Genomic DNA, 11,042 nt, shown 5'->3' with positions numbered 1-11,042 from the left:
AAAAAAAAGCATACCCTAGTAATAGGTGGAATAAAAGCATAGAGGTTAGGATGCACGGCAGATAGGGAAAGACAATTAGCTGTGTACTTCTGATATTTGTAATAGATCACTCACTCTGGTGACATTATAAAAGATGGATTTGGTGCAGGTAAGACAAAGTAGACCTGTTCAGAGATGAATGAAATAATCTAAACAAGAAATAATAAACGCCAAAACACTCCGACCAGGGGTGGTAGGAATGGATGATGCATTTCACATCTTTTGGAAACTGAATGGATGGGAGCACTGTGCACTACAATAGACAAGGAAGATGAATGAGCATGTCTGAGGTTAGTTTTGGTTATGTTATACTTGAGGGTCTACAGGCAGTCAAAGGAGAGATGTCTAACAGGCAACTTGACATGGGCCTGAAGACTGGCGAGAGGTTGGAGCTGGGAGTAAGCATATGGCAATACTGAAAATGTCAATGGGTGAGGTCACCACAGAAAACATGCACAATACTAAAAGCAGTGGGCCCAGGACCACAGAAAAAATCAGCTTTTAAAGGCAAGCAGAACAAGAGCAGACTTCAAAGAAAGAAAAGAAATGATCAGAGGTAGGAGATGGAGGAGAGAGAATGGTGTCATAGAAGCCAGGTGTATCAGTCAGATTGAAAGGTGGCTGAATCTTTATCTTGCACAGTGGCAAGCTCATACATAATGCCAAAAACTAAAAATTCAAGACTTCATAAAGCATGCTGTTTAGGGATATGGAAATAAATTACAAGAAATCAGCTAATAAGTGGTTGCCCTGGGGGGAAAAAATGGGAGATAAGGTTTTTTTGTTTTGTTTTGTTTTTAAAGAACCTTTTACAGCTAGGTACAAACAAACCAAAAACCTTAAGTACAAAGGAAGAGACCAGGATTGGTGACACACTGTGTGTAAGTTTGGGGGTTTAATTAGCCACAAATGTAATATGATCCAGGAGATATGGCCACCAAACAAGTCAACACAAGCTGCAATTACTGGAAGTATAATATCCCCATCCAAATGACAGACTGAATTTCTTAGGTCATATCAGGAACAGGGAATTCAATTCTGGGTACCATGTTTTAAGAGGATCCAAATCCTATGTCTCACACTCATCCTTTTTTAAATCCTTGGCCCCCTACCCTAATTTAGGCTCTTTACCACCACAGCCAGGTCAAACCAAGAGTATCCTAACTGGTCTTTTTGTCTCCAAGCTACCCTACATTTTGTATCCAAAGTAATTTTCTGAAAATCTATTTTGTTCATATCACTCCCTTCCTCAAAAAGCTTTAGTCGTTTCCTATTGTCCAGCTTCTTTGTGGGATATTTAAGATCTTTTACAAGCTAACTTCAACCCAATGTCCTGAGGCTTTCCTAAATAAATTACAATTCCAGCCAGTGTGGTGCACTCACTGTTCCCTGCATACACCGCCCCTCTTTTATCATCTCTCCCTTGCACCTTGGTTCCCCTGCTCCCACTACTGTTTGAGCCTGCTCTTCTCTGCTTACATGAGCACCGTTTATGTCAAGCAAGCTCCATACTTTCTACTGTGCTTTTCCTAGTCCCTTTTACCGCAGGGACACCTCAGTCCTCTGGACTCCCAGAGCGCTCCCGATTGTGTCAACTGTTTCACAATTACCATATATAGAATGACTTTGCACCATTAACTACCTTTTAAAAGTAGCTTTATAAGTATCAATTATTTTGAAAGCCACAAGCTTAAGATGGCCAACAATATTTATCATATTGTGATAGTCGCCAAGCCTCCATCTATACTTTTAAAGACACTGTAACATCAGTAACTCCCTTAAGCACAATAATTTTTTCCCGAAGTATGCCCTGCTAGCATTCCACACACATCTGCTCTAGCACATACCAAAATATACAGATTTTACTAGTCTGAACCCCGCCACCTCCACCTCGCTACCTGGGTGTTACATGCGGCAGTGATTTCTGGCAGAACAGGTACACAATATTTCATGAATGGAATCACTCACCCCACTGGCAGTTCTGATGGGTTTTGCCTTTAACTTGGGGACCAAGACCTTCCGATACTGAGGTGGGACTGCAGCAATGATATCCACCAGGCGAGGCTGTGCTGAAAGGCCGTATTTGGCAGCTGTCTTGGTTTTCAACCTGAAAGTAAAGCATATAGCATTATCAAGATCACAATATTTCAAAGACAAGTTCCTAAATGATGACCTATAAATGACATCAACTCCCGTCATTGCCCTATCCTTTCACCATGACAATAGTGGCTTTAATATCTGTGACTATCAGGGAAATAGAAGAACAAAATTCAAGAATGAACGACTTCATCTTCTCACTTGGCGTACCAGAAAAAAAAACTAGATGATGACTGGGAAGTGACACAATCTAAGTCTCATTCAAAACAGTGCTCCAGCTTCAAAGGATTCTACCCTTTTCTCAACCTCAGCACTTTTGCATTTGTGATCAGATGAATTCTGTTGTGGGGGACTGTTCAATACATTGTAGATGGTTAGCATCATCATTCGCTTCTACCCACCAGCACCCTTCTTTCCGTTGTAACAACCAAAAATGCCTCCAGACATTGCCAAATGTCTCCTGGGGGCAGGGGGAAATCACATCTGGCTGCAAACCACTGTTGCAGACCAAACAAACAAAAAACAATTTAAAAGAAAGCTGTACAAAAGTATTTTAAAACTTTTTATAATACAAAATATAGTATACATAAAGAACAGAACATAACGCATATAAATACACTTTAACAATTACAAAGCAACCACTCGTGCAACCACACTCTGAGAAAGAGAATATGATCAGAACTTCAGAATACCCATTTTCTCCTTCCTGATTGGAATCCTACCCTAGTCCCCAGGAGTAACCTTTATCCCAATTATGAATTCCTTGCTTTTCTCTATAATTTTACCAGCTTTCCTTTCCCTGCTGTTAGCCAAACTCTAACAGTCACCTTCACTTCTCATTTTATTTTTTTTCACTGGAGAAAGAAATCCAAAGAAAGGAAACAAATAATGGAATCAAGGGATTATCAGCCTGCTTCCCTACACTTAACCGAAACAAACAAAAACCAAAAACCCATATTCAAAAAGTTGAACATAACCACAAACGTGGGTCTAGACACCCCTGTTGAGACAGGACCTCGGGAGGGAGTCATTCCCTCAGAAAGAGGGAGGGACATGGGAGCAGTCCTAGGAATGGATGCTGGAAGTTCCACACACGGCTCCCCCCCACCCGCCACATCCTGTAAGCATGGAAGCGCTCCCTCTACCACGCTTCCATTCTCAGTGAGGAAACTCACAGCTCCATTCAATTTAAGGTTCTGATCCAAATGAACTCTCAAATTGACGAATCCTAACCCAGGACACAGACCACCTGACTTTCACACTTTCTCAATGAGCACGAATTTACACTCTAAATGCATAATATTTAGGCCTAAGGAATAATAACCACAATCTCAGAAAGAGCATTGTTGTCTTTCAACCTTCACTGATTAAATACATTTTACCCCTATTGAAAAAAATGATAATAAATAAATGTTTTCCAGTGACAAAACCACAGAGGGGCAGTGCTGACAGGAGAGGACACCTAGGAAAGTTTCCAAACAACCTTCACCCAAAGGCCTCCCCATAGGATGTCTGTGCCCAGGGAAGGTCCTGTGGGGAGAGGAACAGGGATTTCACAGAGCTGTCTTCCAGGTGGTTATTGTCCGCTTTCCTCTCATGTAAAATATCACAGACAACTATATATCTTTAATTTATAGTCAGCCTCTGCATGGCTCTAGGAAGAAAACAAGCAATTAAAATATCGGTGTGTTTGAAATGCATCCCGGAGGACAAACAGTTGATAATGATGCTGTGACTCAGAAAAGGGAAGCTGGCTTAGGGAATGAAGGATCTGGAAATTTAGGGACTTGCTGCCAGTCCCAGGAAGAGCCAGGCTGTAGCGACCGGGTTGTGGACCTGAGACCCAGTTCCCTAAACATTGAAAATTCTGGGGGAAATAGGGATCCACTGGGAAGACAGAAGGGGCTGGGGACCCCACAGACCACATCTGCTCCCATGCAGGAAACCCGAAACCCCATTCACCACTGTCTGCGATGACCCTCCATGTGGTCACCGCACCACCTAGGGAGACACGGGGTTGCAAGTACACAGCTGCCCACAGAGGCTCCCGGGCCGGAGCCCAAGTCCCCGGTGCAGTGACGAGACAGGACGACCGGGGTCCCAACTCCATGCCCAGGTCCCACGCTGCCAGCTGGAAGGGAGTAGAAACATGCAGCGCAGGGCCTCCGGGGTACTCGGGTCCTCAGACTTCAGATTTGACTGAAGACTCCGGACTTGATCGCAAGGAGGCCACGATCTGTTCCAGCCAGTTCCAATCAGCCCTTCATCCCCATCTCTACCTCACTTCTCATTTTAATCCATCTAATATTGTGAGGTGTTTGCATCATTTTCTACAAATGTGAACTCAGTACCTGACACGTACGCGAGACTATGTAAGTATCTGATATGTCAGGAGGTGAAAGGCATAGTTGTTACATGCTCTGTGTTTGCATGTTTGCAGATAGCCATGCACAAAAATAAATATGTGTGTGTTTTATCCATGTTTTTATCACACAACAAAAAAATGCTTCCAGAGTTTGAGAGAGGAACTCAAAGTATGCTGGGGAAATATTCATGGAAAATGGGCACAGAAAAAAGAGTAGGTTTCAGACATGCAGTGAAAACGGATGACCCTAAGAGCAGATAGGCTGGCTTATGTGAAAATACAAAAACAAAAATACACATATTTTAAGAAAGATGGGTAGACCAACTTGACAGAAAGCAGATTTTCAATGTAAAGGTGTTGAAGTTTAAAAAGTTTTAAGAGTGAATTAAAGCCAGACCAAGAGGCTTTAGCATAATGGGCTGAGGAATCTGTATTTAGTTCTGTTAAGCACTGGGGAATATGCACTGGAAGTTCCTCCACAGGGAAATGATGTGATAAAAGATGAAACAAAGGAAAACTAATTCAGCAAGACATTAAAAGGGACTGAAAGCATAAACTACTGCAGTAGTCTAGACTTAAGTTTAAAAACAGATGGAGGGTTGGCTGAGTGGCGCAATGGTTAAGAACTGGCTTGGGATGCCAGAGGGCCCTGGTTCAGATCCCACATATGAGGGCCAGTGACACTGCCCTCTACAGCTAAGATGCTGAACAACAGCTCAACCTGGAGCTGGGCTGCCCGTGAGTCGACGGCGACGGCGTGGGCTGCAGCTCCTGTGGCAGTGGGTTGCCATGGGCTACCGTGTGTAGCCAGCAGCCAGCGTGAGCGGCCAGCAGCCGCAGTGAGCGGCCGTCCAGAAGCCGGCGACTGATCTGCCTCGCCCGGGAAGAGCGCAGTGATGGTGCCAACTTGGGCCAGTGAAGCAACATCCTCCACAACTAGAGTGAAGAACAAAAGGTCAGCAACTTGTCTGTTCCCCTTCCCCCAATTCCCCAATAAAAATCTTTAAAAAAAAAAAAAAGAGATGGAATAGGGAGTTGGTAGTGTCAATGAAAGTGAAGAATCATAATGAAGACAGAGTAGGCAAACTTTAGAGCCTAATTGGACGTAAGGAAAAAGATTCAAAGAGGACACTATGTTCAAGCTTGGGTGAAGTTTAACACAACTAAGCAAGGAGGACATCTGAGTAGGAGATGGTTTTAAGGAAGATGCTAGCTTTACCTTTAGATGTCTAAATTAAAGAGAATGACAAAAACACACAGGAAGTAGAAATGTTCACTAGAAATAAAAGAACTATATAATTGGGGAGGTACAGCCAACAAAGGCAGAAAAAAAACTTCTAGACATGGTAGAAAAATCATTAAAATTAATGTCTTCATAGTCAAAAAAGGATAGTTATTCATTCCTTTAGCAAATGTTTATTAAATAGGCACGATGTTCCAAGGAAGGGGTAAAACATTACAGTATCTCAAACAGAGAATATGGTCTTTACAAAGGTCATGCATGAACTAAGATTGAACACGGCACCTTGAGCTGAGCGGCCGCGAGCTGCCGATGGCCAGCCGGATGGCGACTGGGCTTGGAGCTGAGCTAGTTGCGCCCTCCACAACTAAGATTGAAGGACAACAGCTTGCTGTTCCCCTTCCCCAATTCCCCAATAAATTCTTTAAAAAAAAGTCATGCATGTGGTGATGAGATCACTGCCAACCTGGGAGAGAACCCTTTCATTAGAGTAGATCTATACAGTGAAAAATACAGATGCAGAGACGAAAGACCACTCCTTTTTGAGGGTGTAGCAAAGTCAAAGCTGAACATGACTGGAGAGGAAGTAGATGAACATGTCAAGGAGGTTCTAAAGTAGGGAAAGGTTGGATTAAATCAAGGGGCCCAAAGGGAGGGTCTTCTTGGAAGAGTTACCATATTTCCCCATGTATAAGATGCTCCCATGTATAAGATGCACCTTATTTTTGGGGCCCAAAATTTGAAAAAAAATGTATTACATAAAGTTATTGATCTCAAGTTTTATTCATTATAAAATTCATACAACTCCTCATCACTGTCAAAAAATCTACAACCACTGTATAAGATGCACCCAGTTTTTAGACCCCAAATTTTTCAAAAGGGTACATGGGGAAATACGGTACTGCTTCCTCTGAGACACAGGGAAGAGAAGAAGGATGTGAAGTGATGTAGCTCAGAAGATAAGAACATGAGCTCTGGGGCCGGCCGAGTGGCTCAGTTGGTTTAGAGTTGGCTTAAGAGCGTGAGCTCTGAGCAACAGGGCCGCCGGATTGATTCCCATGTGGGCCAGTGACGCTACACCTAAGCTGAGCTGCCACTGAGCTGCCAACAGGTGGCAGGATGGCTCAGCTGGTGTAACAACAAGATTGCCTATTTGATGGTGGGCTATGCCCACCCGCAACTAAGACTGAACTCAGCACCTTGAGCTGAGCTGCCGCCCGGATGGCTCAGTGGATAGAGCATGCACTCTTAGGCTGCTGGTTCGACTCCTGCTTGGAGTGGTGGCTATGCCCACCCGCAACTAAGATTGAACACAGCACCTTGAGCTTAGAGGCCACCAGCTGCCAACGGGCAGCCAGATGGTGACTGGCACCGTCTACAATGAAGATTGAAGAACAACAAGTTGGCTGGTCCCCTTCCCCCAATTCCCCAATAAAAAAATCTTAAAAAAAGAACATGGGCTCTGGAGACATATAGCCTATAAGTTTTTGTTTTGTTTTGTTTTAGCTGAGCCATCCTGCCACCTGTTGGTAGCTCAGCTAGGGTCGGGAATCGAACCACTGTTGCTCAGAGCTCAAACTCTTGAGCGAGCTCTTAACCAACTGAGCCACTCGGCCAGACCCTGGAGACATATAGCCTAATTCCAAGTCCCAACTCTGCTGATCACTAGTTATTTACTCTTGGACAAACTATTTAACCTTTCTGTTTGATTACCTGTTTGTCAAGTGAGTGATATAAGTACCTACACCTCATACAGTTTTTGGAAGGGTCAACTAAGCTAATACATATAATGCACTACTAATGGTGACTGGAATACAGTGAACATCCAATAAATGTTAGAAGCTATTAGTATTATTAGGCTGTGAGACAATTTTGCCATAAATGAGTGACAGGAAGGGCAGAAAGTGAAATTCTCAAGTAAAAAATAAAACGTGAGATAGAAAACATGGATTTGATAATAAAGAGAGCTACTACCTAAGAACAAGAATGCCTTCTTTTTTGTAGACCCACTTACTTATTAAGATTGATGTCCTTCCCCTGCTCGTGGGCTTCAATTAGTTGTTTAATAACATCTCCTATGGTCAGCATCATTAGTTCAGCAGGGCTGAGATCTCCTGAAAAGATAACATTTAACAATGTAAAAAATCGTATTAGTCAGGGAAGATTTTTTAATTTGTTAGCAGTTTTCCTTCCCAAATCATTCCAACCATGCCAAAGGAACAGCTCAAGTTCACAAGAGCAAACCTCTTGTTTACAATTTCATCATATTTTTGCATCTTTAATTTAAAACAAACCAGGCTTCACCTATATACAACGGGAAGAGCTCACTTTAGAAGCACATACACCATGAGAATGAGAACACCACGAGGAGAAAGAATCTAATTGGACAGGAAAGGAGCAAAGCAGTTAAAATAGCTTCCCTTTATCTCCAGATCTGTAATTATTTTTTGATGCATTATTTAATCTGATTCTCAGAACAGAGTGAGGTAGATAGAACAGAAATAATTGCCTGTCCCATAAAAATGCTACCAAGGGGAGAAGTTGAAACTCAAACTCAGGTAGTTGCAATAGTAGTATTACAAAATAATGTAATACGACTTTGTAACAGAAAAGATGTGGGTTCTATACTTGTCCAAGGATTTTTTTTTTTTTAGCTGAGCCATCCTGCCACCTGTTGGCAGCTCAGCTTGGGCCGGGAATCGAATTGGCAACCCTGTTGCTCAGAGCTCACACTCTTGAGCGAGCTCTTAACCAACTAAGCCACTCAGCGGCTGGTATCTGAGGATCTTAATGCATCTCTAAGATATAGTCTGTCCACTACTGCGACCTTATGGCAACTGAGGCGCCTCTCCTCATCTACAGGCAAATAACAGAAGCTGACAGATTCTTACATGACCCCATCCTTGCAATTACAGTTGACTGGTTCAAGGATGGGTACCTATCCAAGCCAGGCCAACCTGGCAAAACCTCCAGGCAAAACATCTAATCTCTCTACAGTGATAAAAGCTGTGAGATTTCAGCTTGGGAGCTGCTAGCAACCATGCTTCCTGTCTATAGAGAAAGATGGTGTGCAAAGATAATAAAGTCACCAGAGAGAAGCAGAGATGAGAAAGTCTGGCAGTTATAGAGCTCTTTCATTTACCTTCTCTTGTTTGAAATCTCACAACACTGTAAGGTAGGTATTATTATCCCATTTTACAGATGTGAAAAATTAAGGAAAGCTATGATGCCATTGTAAACGGCATAATTAAAACTAGGTCTTTTCTCTACAACTTCCATGGTTTTTTTTTTTTACTGTACTAAGCCACCTCTGCTTTAATAAGGCAATGTCAACACATACAATTTGAGAGGAAAAAAAAAAAAAGACCATCTCTAATCAAAGGCATGTAACTCATCACTTCAGAGTTCTACAAAGGCACGTGACGGGGACAGGCAGTGTAACAGAGGTAGGGTTGGTGGTGGTGGAGGGAAAGGAAGTGGGGGAGGGAGAGGACAAGGGGAGGGTCTTTTTCTCCATTTCAACCAAAGCAGCTCAGCTTTCACCTGTTTAATGTTGAGGTTCTACATAAAAATTTATTTGGAGGGAAAGAGGGGATTCAGGTGATACAAATAAAAATTTGAAACCCACTTGTATAGCCCTTGAGTGTATCAAGAATTAACTAGAGAAATAAGAAAACGCTTCATGGAGGAAAAGGCACAGGGGTCTTTAATGAAAGCGCAGGATTGGGACAAGCACAACACAGGGTAATCCAGAAGGAACAATGTTAGGTATAGAAATTATCCTTGTATGAAGGAGTGTTGCCAAAATCAGAATACAGGCTTTCTGACAGGGTTTGGTAAAGAATAGATTACAGGGTACATTGGGCACTAGGCAAAAGCATTTAAATGGAATGCAACAGACAGTGGAGAACTATATATTTTCAAGTTTGGGAGTAAAAACATGAAAGTAGTGTTTAAAGAAAATAAGCATACAAAAGAAAAAGGACACAAAATGATTCAGTAGGTGAAAATAATACATAAAATCTGGATACTAAGTAAAGCATTCTTAAAAGGCAACATTGTGAAAAACCCCAGAAGATTTAAAGTAAAAAATTTGGAAGATAGGCTCCTTGCCTAGCTCTCAACCCCTACTCCACTAGCTGTGTGATATTGGGCAGATCAATGGCTTCTAAGCTCCAATTCCTTGCCTGCAAAATTGGAATAATACGTACACATCTCACAAGACCATTCTAAGGACCAGCTGAAATAATGTCTATGAAAGCCAAAGTACAATACTATTCAAATATTAGTTATTGATTAAGGTGGGTTAGGAGGATGGTGGCCAGAAGGATGAGGAATATGCTATTTCAAGAGGTGATTTCTAAGGCCTAACAGGGTTTGGTGACAGATCAAGTTAAAAGTGTAAAGCTGTCTGGCTGGACAGGCTGAGGAGAAGCAAGTTAAAGGGAGAAGGTGACAAATTAATTTGGGGCCTGTAGTTTGATACCATAAGACAAGTGCAGGTAATTTGGGCACTTGGAGCTATTGCTCAAAAAATTGCAGTTGATGTCAACATGCAGTGATTAAAAAGATTTAAAAAAAAATTTTTTTAATGTTTTTCTGGGTTCATACAGACAACCTAACCAACCAGTTCCACTTACTAGAAATAATTTAGGGCTGGGAAAGTTACTTAACTCTTTGAATCTCAGCTTCTTCATCTGTAAAATGGAGAGGATGTCAATTTCAGAATTATTAGCAAAGACTCAATAAAAGGTAGCTATTATTATCATAAACATCATTATTATTAGACTGGCTGCTCCAATGAGTGTACAAGAACTAAAATCTGTGAGAAAATACTTGAAATTTGACTGCATCCTGTTGAAAAACTAAAGATGGCATTGCTCCATGCTAATTAAGGAGGCAATTACAAATGAGCCTAACTGTCCCAGAAAATCCAAGAATTAGGAGTTTTTTTCTCTCTTTTTTAAACTTACGACTTAAAAAACCCCTCCAATCAATACACACACGTGAAATGTGTCCTCAAATTAATACACACCCCCCCACGTGAAATGTGTTCTCAAATACACACACCACATAAAAAAACCACTCAAATACACACACGTGAAATGTGTCCTCAAATTAATACACACACACCACGTAAAAAAAACAAACCCTCAAATACATACACGTGAAATGTATCATCAAATTAATACACACACATCCCCCACGTGAAATCGGTTCTCAAGTTAATACACACACCACGTAAAAAAAACAAAAACCCTCAAATACACACACGTGAAATGTGTCCTCAAATTAATACAC

General features: G+C 41.8%; 1 protein-coding gene across 1 annotated transcript in view; it reads right to left on the bottom strand.

Moving 5' to 3' along the window:
• The window catches only part of ELP3 (elongator acetyltransferase complex subunit 3), a 105,512-nt gene that overhangs the window by 93,756 nt on the left and 714 nt on the right, over positions 1 to 11,042 (bottom strand). The window contains exons 2-3 of the mRNA XM_019636114.1: positions 7,756 to 7,855; positions 2,008 to 2,146 (exon numbers count right to left, since the gene is read on the bottom strand). Of these exons, the coding sequence (XP_019491659.1) occupies positions 2,008 to 2,146; positions 7,756 to 7,855 (239 nt within the window). The remainder of the gene's footprint in view (positions 1 to 2,007; positions 2,147 to 7,755; positions 7,856 to 11,042) is intronic.

Source organism: Hipposideros armiger, unplaced genomic scaffold, assembly GCF_001890085.2.
Source record: "Hipposideros armiger isolate ML-2016 unplaced genomic scaffold, ASM189008v1 scaffold_27, whole genome shotgun sequence".
Lineage (NCBI taxonomy): Eukaryota > Metazoa > Chordata > Mammalia > Chiroptera > Hipposideridae > Hipposideros > Hipposideros armiger.
Note: the sequence above shows the minus strand (reverse complement) of the source record. Positions and strands in the feature narration are given on the sequence as shown.